Raw genomic sequence first — 17925 nt, 5'->3', positions numbered from 1 at the left:
AGAAGTTCTAAGAAGGGGTCTAGAATGTAGAAGAAATAAATATGAAAGAACATTTTTTTAAACCCAATTCTCAATTCTAAATGTATATTTGTTTCAGATATTACATTGTTTCAAGTTTAAAATAGCCATTAGAAAGAGTCATGGCCAATGGTGTTCTCAAATGGTTTGAAAAAGATACTTGAGAGAGGAATGGCGACTGGATGAGCCACGCCACAGTTCATGAGCAAGCTGTTTGTGGAGGTTTTCAGTGAGATGGTAAGAATCCCAAAAGACATGCTCATTCGGATTCCTACACAATTCAAACTCCTTCACTCCCCTTCTTCCTCCGCAGCTGAAAACTCCTCTAAATCTCCCTGTTCCACAGCATGCCTCCTTCCCTTCCTTCAACCCTACATTATTATATTACACATACACACTTCAAAATCTCTGTATCAAAGTTTAAAATCTGATAAGACAGGGAGTGAAAGTTGTGCTACCATATTTGAATGGATTTTCCATTCTGTGTGTGAGGCTGCTACTGAAGTCATAGAGTGAATATTTGAACCCCTTCAGCTGCTTCTCCAAGTCTTGAAGAAGCTTCGCCAATCTCTGGTTGTGAACACTTGTATACGCCGACAGCTCTTCCAAACACCCGCCATCTTCATCTCTCATCCCTGGACTGCACCCAATAGGCGGCAAGTTCAGGAACCCGAATTTCCTGCCCCCGCTATCATATACTTCCTGTCAAAACCAACAAAACAAACATCCACATTACTGTGTTTGAATGCAAATTGAAGACTGCAAAAAAGCTTAGCTTACTTTGATAGAGGTACTCAAGTTCCCAATCACCAACTCAATATATTGGGATTTGGAGTGGGATTTGAGAAAAGTAGAATTGGTTAAGAAGAGGCTCATGTAATCATTGGTTCCGATGCTGAACAAATACACAGCCTTTGACACCATCAGCCCACCTTCAGCTTTCCCCGACTTTCGTTTCAGCCATGTCACTACTACCTCCCTAAAGTACTTAATCTGTGCTTTCAACTCGATCACCTGAATACGTTCACAACCGAGTTGCTTAATCATGAACCAGGTTTGAAAGTTTTTAGATCAAAGTGACGATTTTTTTGTGTATAGTGCAGAAAGAAGAGCTGATAATGATTTGGTTTGCTATTTAATATGGAAAAAGGTGCGTGAGGAGTGGGGAGGATACGTTATTCTTACCGACCCATGAAAAGTCTCGGATAAAGCACCTGCTCCAGCCGAAGCAAAGTTCGCTCCATTATGATAATGATGAAAGCCCGGTTGAAGAAAAGGTGGGATCAAAGGCAGCTTGGCGAATTCAGCTAAAAGATAGAGCAACAAAAGTCATGAAAAGTTGAGCCTTGCCCAAATGTATAGTTTATCAAATAAAGAGAGAATATTGGGTTAGCAGCTACGCAGACTGCAGAAGGCAAGAAAACAGAGATGAAGAGAAAATCTTCCAGTGGGACGTGTTACCTATAAAGTCAGACACCAAACGACCGTCGGAAAATCTTCCAGTGGGTAATCGGAAGTGGGTTTGGCCATAGGGCCAGAAGTTAGCTTGGTCAAGAGTTGTGGTGTTGATGTAATTATTGTTGCCAGCGTCCAAGAAAGAGTCCCCAAAGATGAAGAAAGCAGCATGCTTTTCAGGCACAACATTGAATTCAACTTCAGCAAAGCAATATATGGAAATGAAGTTGAAGAAGAAGAAGAAGAAGAAGAAGATCAGAAGCAACTCAATTAGTTGACCACGCCAAGTGCTTTGAGTCGCCATTAATGACCAACACAATTAGTTGGGGAGTTCTGATGTGATGTTTTTATCAGAAACTAAGGGATGAAAACTGGTCCAAGAAAATGCCAAATTGCTGCGGCTGTGTTTGAAAAAAAAACAAATGATTGGGTGTTGGAAGGTAAAGCCTCGACAAATTTGGTGGTATCCGGTTGAATTATTCGCATCCGTGGAAAAGTCTTAAGATATATATCAAATCTAGTAGAGAACTTAAGTCTTCCCAAAACCATATCAAAGTCGTTTCAAAGATGGGGAACAAAAGCCAATCTAATATTTGTTGGAAACTCAAAGAAAGTGGCTCTCTCTTCCATTTGCTCTATGCATTTCTTTCAAGAAACAACATGAATAAAAAAGAAAGAAAAAATGATACAAGTATTTTGTGTTGCTTGTTGTATTTGAGTGAGTGTTATGAATGGTAAGTAGGGAAGCAACCACAAGAAGTGGTGTTGTGGGGTAACGAATAAGGGCGTCGCCAGTTTAGCTTCTTGGCTTCTTCTGTGGCTTTCTCAATCTGATGGGTGTGCTGTTGCCTGGCTGCTTCTCTCCATTCCTCTGCTTTCCTGTGTACCATCGACAGTCTCTTCATCAGCTTCCCCTCTAGATTTGATCTCATCCTTTCTATTTTCACCTGCATCGCCAATTCATCTTTTGAATCCCTTGGGGGCTTTAAGATCATTAAATGTAGAGCGATTGTAGGCAGTATAGTATGGACTCAATTTTTTGGTCAGAAACTAAGAGAAGCATGTTCTTGGGCATGGCAGAGCTGAATTCAAATAAACAAATTCCTTTTTTTCTGTTCCTTTTTCCAAATGGGGATTTTGGTGTCATAAAATAAATTTGGAAGATGAGTCGTAGCTTTCAAGCATATGCAGGATACGAGGGTTACTGAAATCAGGTGAAGCACAGACACAGAGGTGGACCAGTCATGGCGGATGGCTCGAGAAAGAAAAACGACGAAACCCAAAACATGGAAACAACACACAACTTCAATATAAACAAATAATAATAATAAAAAAATGACTTTTCTGATAATGGGGTACCTCAAGTTTCTTCGATTGAGCTTCTGCTTTTGCATTTTGCAGGTTCACCCAAGCCTGTATCCTGGCTTCTTCTCTCTGATATCTGAAACTTCATAAGAATAAACTGAGTCTAATTAAAATCAACGGTGAAATGTGAAAAGATAAAAGAAGATAAATTTGTTTTTACCTATTACAGCACTGGGTTTTCTCCTCTTCTTCCCAAGCTGCAGCTCTGGAATCTGATATACTTCTCCGACATTCATTGCCCGTTTCGAAGTGTCTCAAGCTTTTTGAAATTTCTTCCTCCTCTTCTTCCCTCGAGCTCCAATTCGATGCAACAGAATCGTATTGAGATGGAAGCTGTAGCTTAGCCAAATGGCATTCCTGCAACTGGGTAATGTCGATGGTGGCGCTATTATTGTCGGCGTCGTCACCGGCGCCGACCAGACCGAGCGGTCCGGATCTGTTCGCCGGCGTGTTATGGCGAGCTGGGGATGAGCTTTTGAATGGAGTTGGGCACCTTGAAGTGGTGGAACTGCCTAAAGGGGTCATCTCTGTTCCAATGTCTCTGTGCTGAACCTCAACAATGGCGCCCGTAACTTCCATCTTGCTAATGGCGGAATTGCTGAACACAAAGCCTTCCTTCGTCGGCAAATTTGGCTCTACATTGTCCATAAACTTATCTGTAAACAATCGAATTACGCGTTAGAAGAAACCATCAAGACCCACATGCAATTCCATCTTCCAAAACTCCAAAGGACAAAGTTTTAACAGAGAAGCGTGAAATTTTGGGGGGTAAAGCAAGTTTTTACACAAGCTACAGGAAAACGTTGAAAAAAGTACAGCAACAGTTGAGAAAGAAAAAGGGTATCTGAGTAAAGCCGAAAATCTAAAGTGGAAGAGGAAAGAGAGTACCTTTTAGGTGTAAATCAGAAACGCCATTGAAAGGTCTCAAGGAGTTGCTGTTATTTTTGCACAAAGTTGCAGATCCAAGAAAGCTTGAGACTGCTTTAGAAACCTTTTCCTCCGTTACTCTAAACTTCTCAGCGAAAACCTCTGTTTGAGGCTTGAAGTTTTCAGCTTGCTTTGATATCTTTGTTGGCTCTGATGGCTTCAACGAGTGGGCAGGGGAGTCATTGCAAGGGCTACAAACAAGCCATTTCTCTGCTTCGTCCCACTTTGAAGGGACATTCTTTCTTGAAAGGTTTCCAACGCTGAAGCCAAAAACAGGCCTTCCAGGAGTTGAGGGAGACTCTGCGACTCGTCTTTGAGTAGTCACTGAGTTGACTCCATCTCTCCTCCTCTGAGTCGAAACAGAGGAGGTGACCGTGTTCACCATCGGTAATGACTTGACAAACTCTGAAGTTTCCTTGAGGTTGAGCTTGCAAAGAGGATCGTGGAAGGTGTCTGCAAAAGGGTCATCCTTGGTTTTACCATAGAAGCTTCTCCTGCCCTCCAATGGCGGGTCCTGAATCAGACAAAAAACATCAAGAGTTTGAGAAGATAACCAAAAGAAACAGCACAAAATGCATAAGACTTGATCACCAGTTACCCCATTTGATTCGAATATTGGAGGAGACTGAAAGTATTTGGGAGTGGGAAGATCCATTCGTGAAGTGAACAACAGTAAGCAGCTTCGACGATGAAGGAAGTCTCTGTCTGGTTGTTAAAGAAAGGGCTCTCTCCTTTTCTTCTCAATCTCAATGTTCATCATTTAGATATAAAGCAGTAGTGTGGCATAAGAAAGTGACTGTTTTTGCAGTCAAACAGAGTCCGCACTGTCCCAACCCAAAAGCATTGACTACTTGGAATAATGGATAAAAAAGAAATATGCAGCTACTCACATGGGGTAGCCTGCAAAAGCCAAGCTTAGCCCACCCATGTTTCTCTCTCCCTCTCTCTATCTACTACTATATATCTAAATATCTATACCTATACATTCAAAATTTTGAAACTTGGAGAAAAGGTAAGGTTGTTATGAGTTATAGATGGGATTTGCTTAAAGTTTAAAAAGGGAGGGTTTGTAGGAAAAAGCTGGTTTTGTCCTGTTTTTGTTTACACAATAGTCTATGAGCAAGGCCCTTTGTTTTATAATTTGGTGTCTGTTCCCGAAGATGCCCACCTCCATCCGACAAGATTTGTGGTCACAAAAATTATTCTGACATTTGTAACTCAACACAAACAATTTCATTTTCTTTTGTTTTGTTTTCTTGGTTTCAAATTCTTGGGGAGGATCATTGCCCTCTCAACTCATTAACTACCTAACAAAAGGAAGGCTAAGCATGCATTATTACACACAGGGGTCAGCATGGGTGGTTTGAATTGGAATCAAATAAGACAGCCTCCGACGACATTCTTTCTCAAAACCTTCCCTTACTTAAATATGCTCAACAAATGAGGTAGTAGATGCTATTTTTCAAAAAAATGTTTCACTTTTTAACTCTACCTTTTTCACTTCTCTATTGATAAGATCATACCTTACAGGACAGTAGAAACTAAGGAAAACGTGATGTCTGCCTCAGTTTGATAGTTTGGCTGTCTTGTCCCTTCACTGTGCCTCCTTAATTCGATCCCTCTTGACCCATGTGACTTCGGACGGTGCATGTAATGGACACATGGGTTTATCTAGGGTTTAAAAATGTTAATGAAACCAATGACTATTTGTATTTATAAGGGGTAGTAAAGAGGAAGGAATTGGGCATAGAGGGGGCGTAGAGGAAGCATTGCAGATGCGACAAGGACATACGACAAATGGGTGACTGCCAAATGATAAAAGACAAAAGAAGGGGAAAAGGCAACAACAATGGATTGTTCAAAGCATGCAGTTGCCCAACTAAAAACACAAAGCCTCCTCACTCATCCAAGAAGCTTCAGTCAACAAAACTGCCACACTCCCAATTACATCTTCCATAAACAACAACCTGCTTACTCTGTGTCTGTGTGTACAATCTTCATTTTGGTAGGTTTTCAAGGATTTTCCGATGGTGTGATTCACCACAGAGACTGCGACGGAGAGATTATTTGCCAAAGATGTGATGGCCAACACCATCGCCAGAAATTACTTTGTGAAGCACGTCTATATAGATTCTCGTTTGAATCCTCAAATATTGTAATAGCTTTTCTTTATTCAATTCAGTTATGTAACGCCTCGTGTCCAAATCCATTCGTTTATATAGCAATCATATTCTAAGAATTATTTTCATTTCAATTCATTTATGTACTTATTCGAGAGTCACATGAGGAAGAAGGAGAACAAGCTCAACTAACTTGAGNAAAAAAAAAAAAAAAAAAAAAAAAAAAAAAAAAAGAACAGTGTTTATAGGCACCCAATTAACGCAAATTTCTGGATTTTGATCTCTTATGCTCTGATATTGTTTATAACTTTCTCAGAAGACAACCACAATATGGCCATTACCAGTTTTAATGAAAACCCGTGGGAAGTAAATTGGAAGGCGATGGCGACGTGTTTTCTTGATTGGGTTCGAATCGGCTGTGATATAAACGCTTCACTTTTCTTGGGTGTAATGTGTTTCGAAATGTATGACTTCCGGCTTCGAATGGGAATTTTTTGATCTGACACCCACTTATTTAGCAGAAAGGAGCTAATTATTTGGATTTAATTTTGGCGACCACTGTGAGAACTTTTGTTTGATTTTCGTGTTTATTGCGTGGAATGTGGACATGGAGAAAGGTAAGAGTATTTCTTATTTCTATTTTTTTTTGGAGAGATTTTTTTTAATGATGTGAATTTTAAGGGCCTAGGGTACGCTTTTCGGGCTTCAGTCTTCTATCGCTGCCCAACAATTTTCCCCTTTCGCATGAATTTAGGGGCTACGGACTGTGTCTTGTCGTCGATTTTTCTTGATCTCATCCCGCTGGATTTTCAAATTTCCTTGATTATTCCCATTGGGTCGGTGGGTTCTTCCATTTCTGTCGTCGGAGGCGGTGAATTTCATTTTGCTTCTTCCGGTGGAGGTTGGTTCGTTTATTTTTGAGGTTTTCTCTTATGGGTTTCGCTTTGGAGCTTCGATTATGATGGTTTTTGTGGTTATCCTTGAAGTGATTTTGCTCAACCTGCAGCTGAATGTATTCTTTGCTCTTCCACTACATGTTGATCACAGTTGTAGATTCTTAACAGATAGGGTTTGAGTTCTTAATAAGTTCTGCATTCTATTTTTGCATTAATTTTGTGGTGAGGTGGGTGAGTTTTAGGGTTTAACTGTTGGTCCGGTAAAAATTAGAGGTTCTGGACGGCTTTGATTTTGATCTTAAAGCCGTTTCTGAGGGGCTTTGGAATGATGGCATTGTTTCATCCTCAGAATGAAAATTCAGGTTCTTTAATTCTATGTCATGTCCAATGGATATTGGTCTCCGAGATTTTTAACTGATTCCAGGGTGTTGGTGCTCTGCTTTGGTGAATGTTTGTGTTCTAACGGTTCCTCGAGGAAGTGGAAAGGTCTCATTGCTCAAGGAACTTCGCTTAATGCAATTTTCTCCCGATTATTCCTGTAAATCATGCTTCATTCCATAGGAGCTGCGAGACAAACTTGTAGCTTACTTGCTGTTACCTGTGGAAGATTGCCTAAAGTAAAATGCGAGGAGGATGTTGCCGAGCATAATCTGAAATACCCCTTTCCAGAATTGGCTTCTTCCGGACGATTGGAGGTGCAAAACTGCATTAGTTGTCATTTATCTGCAAGTTTCCTACTCGATTAAAGATGGTTCTTGTCAAAATATTGAACTGCTTGAATCTGCAGGTCCAAGTTCTAACAAATCCAAGCAAGAATGAGTTCGGTAGAATTGTCGAATCATGTCAACCGAGCTTTGTCTACTTGCAAGGGGAGCAACTTGAGAATGACGAACTTGGGTCGTTGGTTTGGAATGGTGTTGATTTATCTCTTGAAGATTTATGTGGACTATTCGATACTGCATTACCAACCACCGTATGCTCTGTCTCCCTTCCATAATTGATCAACTAGTACTTTGCTTAACCATCTCATTTTTTTCTTCTGCCCATTCACTCCTTTGTGATGAGGTTGGAGGAATGGATTTGGTTAGAGTACATTCATGTTTTGATAATTTAATTCATCTATGAACTCAGGTGTACTTAGAACTCCCAAATGGAGGCATAATAGCGGAGACTCTTCATTCTAAGGTGATTTCTATGATGTCCTTAGACCACCACTTGGATTAAACTATGTTCTTGATATGAACAATGAGGGCAGCCCATATGTATAACATTCGTGTGTGATGTCTTCTTTGTCGAAGGATGTTTATTGAATCAGATTCATCATTGTGCAGGGAATTCCTTATGTCATATATTGGAACAACACATTTTCATGTTATGCTGCTGCTCATTTCCGCAATGCATTACTTTCCGTGGTGCAGAGGTACTTTACATACTTGAAGGCTTTTCCCTACTTGCTATTAGATGGACTAGAATTGTGTTGTTTTAGGTGTCTATTTACCCTTCTTCATGGATTCAAAATACTTATCTTGACATTTAGTTTAGGATAAAAGCTGCTTTGTGATTTTCATATTGTGCTTCTTATACTAGCTCACATTACTGTGGAAGTTGTTGTGGGTAGTGTTTTTAAGAATGTAAAGCAAGTTAAAGAGCAATAGCCCTTTTAGGGCTTATGTGTAAGATGAAAAAAAGAAAACACAAGCCAACTAACTTGTAAGTGGCACTGTTAGGCCCTCCCCACTTGTTGGGGGCACTTATGTTTTGCATGTATTGCCTTCCGTTTACTTTTTTGTTAAACTTTTGTACTTGTGTCTTTGGAGGGTGTTAAATATTTGATTTTTATGTTGTATTTCACTTGTGGGCTGCAGTTCATCTACTCATACATGGGATGCTTTTCAGCTTGCACATGCTGCTTTTAGGCTTCATTGTGTGGGGAGAAATTATGCTCTTCCTGGGAATGCTGACGATTTTAGGAGTGATCTAGAGCCTCAACTTATTGGAGAACCTCCAAAGATTAACGTAGAACCGCCTGAGCTAGATGCTGGTGAAGATGAAGATGCTTCTTTAGAAGCCCTCCCTGTTATAAGTGTACATGATAATAATGTGACCATGAGACTTCTCATCTGTGGATTGCCTTGCACACCGGTAAGCAGTTTCCAGGCGTTCGTCTTGTATTCATGAGCCATTGGGTACACCTGCATATAGGTGTGCAGGAACGAGTACCCTTTCAATTATGAATTATTTTGCATGGTTTTCCTTATAGTTTTCATGCTTTCTAGGATGCGTGCTTATTGAGATCATTGGAGGATGGCCTTAATGCCCTTTTGAATATTGAAGTACGTGCCATTCAAATTTTGCAATTTTGCTTGTTTTATAGTTTGTAGGAGTTGACCAATGACATTCTTTATGTTTGACATTATTCGTTAACATTTTCTCAATGAATGGACGATGAAGATCTCTATGAACTGTTGCGACTTAAGTTGTTTTGGGGGCATTCCCATCTAACTGTCTAAGTTTTTGGTTTTTATGGGTGATACAGATACGTGGGAGTAAACTTCAGGGAAAGTTCAGGTTAGCTTCTTCTTGGTTAGACTTATGTTGAAATATATAGGAATATTTTTGGTTTAAACACTTGGACCGCTTCTCACATCGGTACGCCAATTTTATATTTTAACTCTCAATGTCATTATCTAGGATATGCCTTCTTGGTAGGAATTAAATCTTTTGTTCAGTGAATATCTGTTGTATATGCTATTGATGCTTTTAAAAATATGGTTCAGTGCTCCTCCGCCACCTCTTCAAGCAGGATCCTTTTCTCGCGGTGTTGTGACAATGCGATGTGATATAGTGACCTGTAGTTCGGCCCACATCTCAGTATTGGTGTCTGGTAGTGCTCATACTTGTTTTGATGATCAGGTCTGTTTCTAATTTGAACTATTTGACCCGTTGGTAATTGTTTCAAATAGGAGTCTAATGCCTAGATGCTACTAATTATTTCAGCTGCTGGAAAAACATATCAAACATGAGATTATTGAAAATAGCCAATTGGTTCATGTCATGCATGATTGTGAGGGCAACAAACATCACATGCACAAGCCTCGAAAATCTGCTTCAGTTGCTTGTGGGGCAACAGTTTTTGAGGTTTCGATGAAGGTTCCCGCTTGGGCATCACAGGTCCCCATCCCCTACTTAAATTAAGCAGAAGCTCTACTTTGATATATTTTCTATTAAAAAAAAAAAAAAAACAAACGTGGTTGATTCATACGATCAATGAAATGTTGATGTCTGGATTTGTACTTGTTGAATAATCCAATGTCGCTTTATCTATAATATATTAATATCAATTTGTTTACCATTGGATGCTCAGGTCTTGAGGCAACTAGCACCTGATATGTCACATCGGAGTTTAGTTGCACTTGGCATTGGGGGAGTTCAGGGTTTTCCTGTTGCTTCCTTTGAGAAAGAGGATGCCGAGCGGTTGCTCTTCTTTTGTTCAAGGGACGAGAATGATAAACATTCAGATCAGTTGCTTGTAAGTGTACTGCCACACTGGTTTAAACCACCTACTCCTAGTAGAAAGAGAGTGGAACCAAGTCAAGGAATGAGGAATACTCTCTCTCATGACAGTCTCGCATATGCAAATATCCCTTCAGTTAGAAGAGTAGGTAGAGAGGAGCCTGCCCCAATGAATGGGTTTAAGGCACCCTTACTCCCGGCTAGGAAAAGATTAAAAGTAGCCACCATGAGGCCTATTCCACTTGTGCATAGGAATAAAATGAAACTTTTCTCTGGATGGACTGAAGGAGATGGTAATAGTGGAGGCCAGCCCAAGGCTAGTTTGCCCGCCGTTACCCCGTCCAAGCATGTAACTGTAGGATCAACTTCTGCAACACAAAGAAAATCATTTTCAAGCTCATCTCAGTCTAAGCAGCAAATTATTCCCTTAAATCCACTACCTTTAAAGAAACATGGCTGTGGAAGAAATCCAGTTCAAGATTGCTCTGAGGTAAGTTACTATGATCAGTGAGGTTTTAGCTTAAGAGGTTCGTGGATATCCAGTTATTGGCAGTAAATATTGGAACTATAAAATATCTCTGCCTTAAAACGTGGGTGTCCATCATGTCAATGAGGAAATCCATGACTAAAAAGTGTTTTTGGTATTTGCCTTCTCTTAGGAGGAAAAGATCTCAACTTCATGCTATATGTTCATACACATTTTTTCAGAAGTTTTTGTCTGAACTGATATGGATTTCATTCTACTGTTAATAACATTTCTGTTCTGCTCTCATTGCAGGAGGAGTTCTTGAAGGACGTTATGGAGTTTTTACTACTTCGAGGACATTCACGACTTATTCCTCAAGGTGGAGTTGAGGAGTTCCCAGATGCCGTACTCAATGGGAAGCGTCTTGACCTCTATAACTTGTATAAGGAGGTATGGTCATTGAATTTTCCAGAATAGTATATTGATTCCTCCTGTCTGGTGTTTTAACTATGGAGACCCGTTTTGAAAGTGTTGCTCTGGTCTGTAGGTGGTCACCCGAGGAGGTTTTCATGTCGGCAATGGTATCAATTGGAAGGGGCAGATCTTCTCTAAGATGCACAATTACACAATGACCAATAGAATGACTGTATGTACAGCAAACCTTTTCTCATGGATTTGTGACCCTTCTGATGCTAGATGAAATATTTTTCGATTTTACTAATTTCATATGTTGTAAGAAGTCGATCCTATATGTTCTCACAGGGTGTTGGAAATACATTGAAAAGACATTATGAGACTTACCTTCTAGAATATGAATTGGCTCATGATGATGTAGATGGAGAATGTTGCCTTTTGTGTCGCAGGTTCGTCAATTTTTTTCTACTGATTCGTTCACTTACATGGTGAAACATGAAACTGATAATTGTAGCAACATCACTTTCTTACCATGGGATTTGCATCTGTTCAATAGTAGTGCAGCAGGGGATTGGGTGAACTGTGGTATTTGTGGTGAATGGGCCCATTTTGGGTGCGACCGGAGGCAGGGTCTTGGTGCATTTAAGGTATAATTTCCGACCACCTTGACATAAATTCTGGGAAATCTTGGGTTCGTGAGGCGTGGAACTGCATGAGTGTACAATATGGTTAATCTTTTCTCTGTGATGGTCTAATTGCAGGATTATGCCAAAACAGATGGGTTAGAGTATGTTTGTCCACATTGTAGCATTACAACTTACAAGAAGAAACCACATAGTGTAGCAAACGGGTCTCCGCAAGGAATAACAAATCCACGGGTACCTTGAGTCATTTTTGGTCTTCGTCTCAGATGGTTCGATTGCACTGTCATTTTTTCCGCCTATTCTTATCCTGCATGAGAAATTAATCATTGTTTGGATTCGTAGATGAGTTTTATTTGAGGTGGTGTGCTGCTAAACCATTAACTGAAGAGTAAATTTATGAGACTCAGGATGAAGAGACTGTAGGTGAAATAGGTTCTTTTTTTTTTTTACTCTTTCTCTAGGTAGTAGTTTAGGAGGAAAGTTAGTTAGCAGCATGGCAGTTCATAACTTTAGCAGGGGCGCTGTAAAATACGTGTATTCTTGTAGCTAAGCCATGAGTGAGTAATGTATTTTAACGAGGATATATCCAATTTACCATTTTTTTTTATTGTATAATATATATGATAGTCCAACAAAAGTAGATGAATTTCAAAATCTGTGCAGATGATGAAATGAAACGCTTCGCCTTCCATTCATTTCCATTTAGAATTCTGAAAATTCTAGTTTTAGTTGTTCATGGTTACTCCAATGGAACCGACACATTCCCCAACACATTCCCCAACACATTCCCCTACACATTCCCCAAGGCGTCTATTCTGTATGACACTGAACCACTTCAGTTGGGAAGTCGAGGCATCATCAAGCAATGGCCCTTCCCTTCCTGCTCCACCATTTATACTTCTCACTCCGGCCTTCCCAATCACCGATGAGAGTTGGAGCAATGGCAAATGCACAACCAGCAAAGCCCGAACTGTGCAAGGAAGGAGGAGACAGAGACGAGATGCTGATGAAGGAGCTGGCTGATACATGGAAATGGAAGAGATGTCCGCATTGCAAAATTTATGTTGAGAAGATCGGAGGCTGCGTCCATTTTACTTGCAGGTAAGGTTTGTAGCCTTATTTTTTTCAGAACTTTTTGTTGAGAATTTTGTGAAGCAGTTTTATGTGAAATTTGTAGGTGCGGATCAGCATTTTGCTACGGCTGTGGATCTAAGTGGGTTGATGGCCATAGTTGTTGTTTTAGTTAGAATTTGGTTTGGATATTAAGAATATGTGGCGTATAAACACACTATGAAATTAAGACTTCACTATTTGAATGGTAATGTTCAAAACAAACAAGCTTTTATCCTTCCACAAACACAAAAATCAAAGCTTTTTAGAATTATTAAAACCAACAGCATTCGTTAAAAAAATAAAAATAAATAATAATAATAATAATTTGAGATGCACAACTGAGCGAGCGTGTTAGGTTATTTATTTCTTAATTATAATTTAAGCAATTACTTGAAGGGGAAAACTTTTGGGTGGATTTTGCGAAGAAAGCCGCGAAGATAACTAATTTGAGGGGGTGCGGGTGTGGCTTGGCGAGGGAGTCAACAAACTCAGGGTGCGCCTCTATTCTCCCCCAATTCACATTCTTACATTTTGTTCTATTCTAAGTCTGCGTCTCGGTTTTGTTCTGTCCCCAAACGCAGCGCCATCTTCCTCTCTTAATTAATTGCGCGCCTCTCCATTTTCTCTCCCGATCCTCCACCGCCACCGGACCTATTTACTCCTCTCAATCTGACCCCGACCCTTGTGCTTAAAATCCCCAACTTCGACGATTCCATTTCTGGTAATTCCCACTCCATTTCACTCTCGATTCCCTCTCGCTGGGGTTTTCATTTCTGTTTTATTTTCCCATCGGTTTCTCTGTTGTCTTCGTTTCCTTTTCCCAGTTTAATTCGTCCTTTTATTGTTTATGGGTGATCCTGATCTGAACATGCGGGGATTGGGTTGGGTTGGGTTGGGTTGTGGTTTGAGGGTCTGGATTACTTATAGATCGCAGATTCTATTTTAAAGAACGAACAATTGAAATTTGAGAGAATTTTAATGCGTCGGGGGATTTGCAGTTTCTCAATTGCCACAAAATTTCCGTGCTTGCGCTTTTAATTGCATCATTCGTTTTATTATTGTTTGGCGGGCGGATGAGTATATGATACTTCCGATGATCCTGTTGGAATTTTGGAGCACGTAAAAGAATTTCGCTGCGATTGTTCTGTTTCAACCTTTAACAGTTTTTAAACTATCTTGGATCTGTTTCCCATGTTTTTCTTATCCTTCGAGAGTGAAATTTTAATTTGCTTTTCTACCGAGTCAACTACTCTTAATCGCAAATCACCCATTAATTCAATCATTCTGCTCGTCTTTTATGAAATTTTAAATGGAAAAGACAAATGATGCATTAAATATGAAGGATGAATAACGAAGGGCATTGCGAGCTGCAACGGTGAAATGTGACCTGAATATCAAAGAATTACTAGCAATTGAATCGGGTGCTGACTATGCATTGCGTTGCTTGTTCCCGCAGTTCAGAGATAGCCTGCTTTGTGCATCGAAAGTCTTGTTTCTCACCTATATGTGTATAAAGTTTATATGTCCATACGTTTTCTGTTTAAAAGTTTGCTGCATGTATCAACATCTTGAACTAAAAATTTCACATTGTATGCCTTCTGGTTTAGAAATATATATTGTTTCTTTCGGGGTTTTAAAAATAAAACTGCTTCTGTATTTGGGAAAATAATCATTTACGGCGTTCATCGGTTCTTTCCAATAGTTTTGTTTTTTGCCCTCTTTTTATGACACCTCACAGGCACTGAATCTGAGGTTGAAGAAAGAGCAATAGCAGTTGATTTTCTTTGTCTATAGCTCGTGGAATGGCAGATAAATCATGTATCAAGCGGCTTCAGAAAGAATATAGGGCTCTTTGTAAAGTACGTGACTTTATTTTTGTTTTCTATTGTTTGGCTTTCTTGTTTTTTTTTAAATACTAATGTTACAATGCATTCATTTACCGGATAAGTTATTTATTGACCAATCTTGACAGCAAAACGTTAGATTGGTGTATATCTTATGGCTGATTTCATAAGTCTTTTTTTATTACTCGAGAAATTTAATGTTTTAACTCTTGCTCTTCATTTTTCATGCTGATGTGTAGACATGTTTTTGTATTTGTCCCCAATTGCTGACTCTGCTATTTGTAAATTTTTAGGAGCCTGTTTCACACATTGTTGCTCGTCCCTCTCCCAGTGATATTCTTGAGTGGCGTAAGTTGTTCCTATTGATATTGTTTTGGTGTTGGTCATAGTGCTCCTCATTTTTGTGTGCATGTAGGCTACACTAACGAATTTTTGAAGTTGACTTTGGTCTAGTTTTTAATTGATGCAAAGTTTAAAATGACAAGTTTTATCATTTTGTGTGTGGAAGATTGAGAAATAACTGTGAGGACATTGCGATGTCGAATAATAGTTAAATTGTGAGTTATTGGCTGAATGGTAAAGTTGGGGTCTTCAGTTTATTCTTTGCTAGGACTGCACTTACCTTTAGCAATAATTTGTTGGGACTTGAGGGTTTGTAAGTATTGATAGCCTGTTCCATGGCATAATTAGATTCTTATTTTTCTTAATGTTTTGCATCAGCTTTTTTTTTATCTCAAGTTTCAGCTTCTAGTTATGTGATTTTATCTATCTTATTTTTTTTTACTAAAAAACATGTGCTCTCTGCCCATCATTTAGACAGTTAAGTTTGCGTATTAATTATTGAATGTTGTCCTATTTCAGATTATGTTTTGGAGGGAAGTGAGGGGACTCCTTTTGCAGGTGAGTATGTTTTTACTTTGTTCCCTTGTATTACACAGTCGATACTTTTATCAATTCAATCATCAATTTCCTTTCGTGATTGTCTGGTTCAAGATTACTTTAAGTTTGCCCTTTGATTTACACTGGGGTATCAACTTCTTTTTCTTAGTATCGTTATTAGTATTTTATTGAAATCATTTTAAATTTTTTTTAGGTGGGTACTACCATGGAAAGATTAAATTTCCTCCGGAGTATCCATACAAACCTCCGGGAATCAGGTATAAGCATCTTGGATGTGTATGGTAATCTGGAAAATATTTGGGAAGAGAATAAATAAGTACTTAGCTTTTTATCTGCTTATCTTTACTGTGATTTCTGATCCTACTACGACAATTTGCAGCATGATCACCCCAAATGGTCGGTTCATGACTCAGAAGAAAATTTGCTTATCTATGAGCGACTGTAAGTTTTGAAGTTTAAAGATGATCATGCCTGCTTGTCGAGATAAATGATTCTAATTGACATGATCTGTCTGCAGTTCACCCAGAAAGTTGGAATCCTATGTGGTCTGTCTCTAGGTGAGGCATAATCCTTCTCATTTTTTTTTTCCCTGAGGTGTTACAATTCCTTTGTAGTACCGGTGTTTTCTTCTTCTGCCAAAATTTTATTCAAGTTAATAAATGGTTGCTTGGTATGGGACTAACTTTTATCATGGTGCACTTTTTTTTCTAACTATTGTAGCATCCTAACCGGGCTTCTTTCATTCATGGTGAGTAGATTTTGGCTCTTGGTTCATTTTGCTTAATAGGAGGTGGCTGTTTTTGTGGCTTTATCTGTTTTTATTATCTATTAATTATGAGAGATGGTCTACTTTCTTATGTAGATGGACAACAGTCCTACTACTGGCAGCGTGAATACTACTGCTGCTGAGAAGGAACGCTTGGCTAAGGCTTCTCTTGCATTCAATTGTAAAAAGTAAGTCAATTCGCCCATTGTGCAAGATTTTGTGTCCTTGAACCGCTGAGGTTCCATCTGCCATCCACATTCCCTTGTTATGTAGGCTTGCTGGAGTTAATGACCTAGCCCTTAATAATTACTGGAAATGTGGATGGGCCATCTCTATCTTTAAAAAATCACCATCTCATATTTCTCGAGGCAGTAGCGTAGTTTTACTGGTTTTCATGGAAACACGGAGACGTGCAACAATGATTATTCTACTTTAGGCCGTAAAACTTGGGCGTCCTTGAGTGTGTGAATTGCAAGTTATCTTTCTTGAATTTAGATCTCACTTACTTTATTGGCATGTTCCTTGCGAAACCATTGTTTATTCTTTTTCTTTTTCAACCACCCACCATCAGTTTTTTCTTCTTTTTTTTTTTTTCTTGGGCACGACTTTGATGATAATCCATTGCAAAAAAAAAAAAAAAAAATCTTTTACAGCCCAACATTTAGAAAACTGTTTCCCGAGTACGTGGAGAATTTCAATCAGCGGCAGCAATCGGAGCAGCTTGTTGCAGAGGTATCACCAAAGCCATCAGTGGAAGGCGAAGCTAGGAAACTAATTGAGAAGGTGAAGTCCATGGAAGGGAACATAAACAAAGCAGCAGATGGAGACCACATGAAAAGAAATCGGAAGCAGTCGTTCCCTACATGGTTGATGTTGCTGCTGTTCTCGATCTTCGGTGTCCTAATGGCATTGCCTCTCCTTCAACCATGAAGCTGGGAAATGGGAAGATTGCATAGGTAATGGTAGAAAGACTAGCTGCTTCTGGTTGTGCAAGTCGAGGATGCTCATATTTTTGCATGTACTTCACACACACACAGTGTCTGTATAGATGGTCTGGTGTCTGTCTGTGATGTGGCCTTCACCTTACTGAGAGTCTGTTATGTTTGAAATAGTCGCTTGAAAACCAAACCTCTTTGTTTGTCTATAAATGTTTTTGTTTAAATAATATTATTAGCTGAGCGTGACGCTGCACAGGGCTCCACCGCAGAGTTAGTGTTTTTCTTTTTAGATTGGGGAAAGATCCTCGGAGCATCCCCAAAGTTTCGGCGTGTTTTACGCTCCTCTGCTTCTTTATTCCCCATGGGGCCATTATCCATTTTTCTATGCTATTCTTCTCTGAAGCATGCGAGTCTTTTTCAATTGTGAGTAACTATTTCGTGGAATTTAATCCATTCACTATGCTGAGGAACCTTCTTGCTTGGGGAGCAAATTTTGGATATATATATATATATATATATTTTTTTTGACAAATTCGACAGAGAATA

General features: G+C 39.3%; 5 protein-coding genes across 16 annotated transcripts; 3 read left to right on the top strand and 2 right to left on the bottom strand.

Moving 5' to 3' along the window:
* Window positions 1–38: 38 nt before the first annotated feature.
* LOC111788817 (GDSL esterase/lipase 5-like) lies at window positions 39–1941 on the bottom strand. The gene is made up of 5 exons (XM_023669350.1): window positions 1480–1941; window positions 1204–1325; window positions 799–1032; window positions 477–720; window positions 39–389 (listed from the first exon to the last, which is right to left on the bottom strand). Exons 1-5 carry the CDS (start codon window positions 1775–1777, stop codon window positions 157–159), a joined length of 1131 nt encoding a protein of 376 aa, XP_023525118.1. The 5' UTR covers window positions 1778–1941; the 3' UTR covers window positions 39–156.
* A 100-nt stretch (window positions 1942–2041) lies between these two features.
* Window positions 2042–4700, bottom strand: LOC111788816. 3 transcript variants are annotated; one of them, XM_023669346.1, is made up of 5 exons: window positions 4364–4700; window positions 3727–4279; window positions 2999–3494; window positions 2833–2920; window positions 2042–2420 (listed from the first exon to the last, which is right to left on the bottom strand). In XM_023669346.1, exons 1-5 carry the CDS (start codon window positions 4418–4420, stop codon window positions 2199–2201), a joined length of 1416 nt encoding a protein of 471 aa, XP_023525114.1. In that variant the 5' UTR covers window positions 4421–4700; the 3' UTR covers window positions 2042–2198. The 3 variants fall into 3 exon arrangements, with proteins under 3 accessions (XP_023525114.1, XP_023525115.1, XP_023525117.1); XM_023669347.1 differs by having other exon boundaries at window positions 2833–2914; XM_023669349.1 differs by having other exon boundaries at window positions 2332–2728.
* Window positions 4701–6167: 1467 nt separating this feature from the next.
* Window positions 6168–12425, top strand: LOC111788549 (AT-rich interactive domain-containing protein 4-like). 5 transcript variants are annotated; one of them, XM_023668908.1, is made up of 16 exons: window positions 6168–6502; window positions 6640–7476; window positions 7569–7754; window positions 7913–7966; window positions 8113–8201; window positions 8647–8923; window positions 9058–9114; window positions 9318–9349; window positions 9559–9694; window positions 9779–9952; window positions 10146–10784; window positions 11073–11210; window positions 11308–11406; window positions 11523–11623; window positions 11731–11821; window positions 11936–12425. In XM_023668908.1, exons 2-16 carry the CDS (start codon window positions 7327–7329, stop codon window positions 12059–12061), a joined length of 2349 nt encoding a protein of 782 aa, XP_023524676.1. In that variant the 5' UTR covers window positions 6168–6502; window positions 6640–7326; the 3' UTR covers window positions 12062–12425. The 5 variants fall into 5 exon arrangements, with proteins under 5 accessions (XP_023524676.1, XP_023524674.1, XP_023524675.1 ...); XM_023668906.1 differs by having other exon boundaries at window positions 6574–7476; XM_023668907.1 differs by having other exon boundaries at window positions 6567–7476.
* Window positions 12426–12564: 139 nt separating this feature from the next.
* Window positions 12565–13167, top strand: LOC111788551 (probable E3 ubiquitin-protein ligase rbrA). The gene is made up of 2 exons (XM_023668911.1): window positions 12565–12919; window positions 12996–13167. Exons 1-2 carry the CDS (start codon window positions 12684–12686, stop codon window positions 13063–13065), a joined length of 306 nt encoding a protein of 101 aa, XP_023524679.1. The 5' UTR covers window positions 12565–12683; the 3' UTR covers window positions 13066–13167.
* A 170-nt stretch (window positions 13168–13337) lies between these two features.
* Window positions 13338–17666, top strand: LOC111788963 (ubiquitin-conjugating enzyme E2 34-like). 6 transcript variants are annotated; one of them, XM_023669562.1, is made up of 11 exons: window positions 13338–13424; window positions 13513–13652; window positions 14670–14790; window positions 15069–15123; window positions 15637–15675; window positions 15869–15932; window positions 16055–16116; window positions 16193–16232; window positions 16396–16423; window positions 16538–16629; window positions 17095–17666. In XM_023669562.1, the coding sequence occupies exons 3-11, from the start codon at window positions 14734–14736 to the stop codon at window positions 17369–17371; spliced, it is 714 nt and encodes a 237-aa protein (XP_023525330.1). In that variant the 5' UTR covers window positions 13338–13424; window positions 13513–13652; window positions 14670–14733; the 3' UTR covers window positions 17372–17666. The 6 variants fall into 6 exon arrangements, with proteins under 6 accessions (XP_023525330.1, XP_023525335.1, XP_023525329.1 ...); XM_023669565.1 differs by lacking the exon at window positions 13338–13424 and adding an exon at window positions 14274–14417 and having other exon boundaries at window positions 13431–13652; XM_023669563.1 differs by lacking the exon at window positions 13338–13424 and adding an exon at window positions 14274–14439 and having other exon boundaries at window positions 13431–13652.
* Window positions 17667–17925: the final 259 nt, after the last annotated feature.

This window comes from Cucurbita pepo, chromosome LG02 (assembly GCF_002806865.2).
Source record: "Cucurbita pepo subsp. pepo cultivar mu-cu-16 chromosome LG02, ASM280686v2, whole genome shotgun sequence".
Taxonomy (NCBI): Eukaryota; Viridiplantae; Streptophyta; class Magnoliopsida; order Cucurbitales; family Cucurbitaceae; genus Cucurbita; species Cucurbita pepo.
This window is presented reverse-complemented; position numbering and strand designations above follow the sequence as displayed.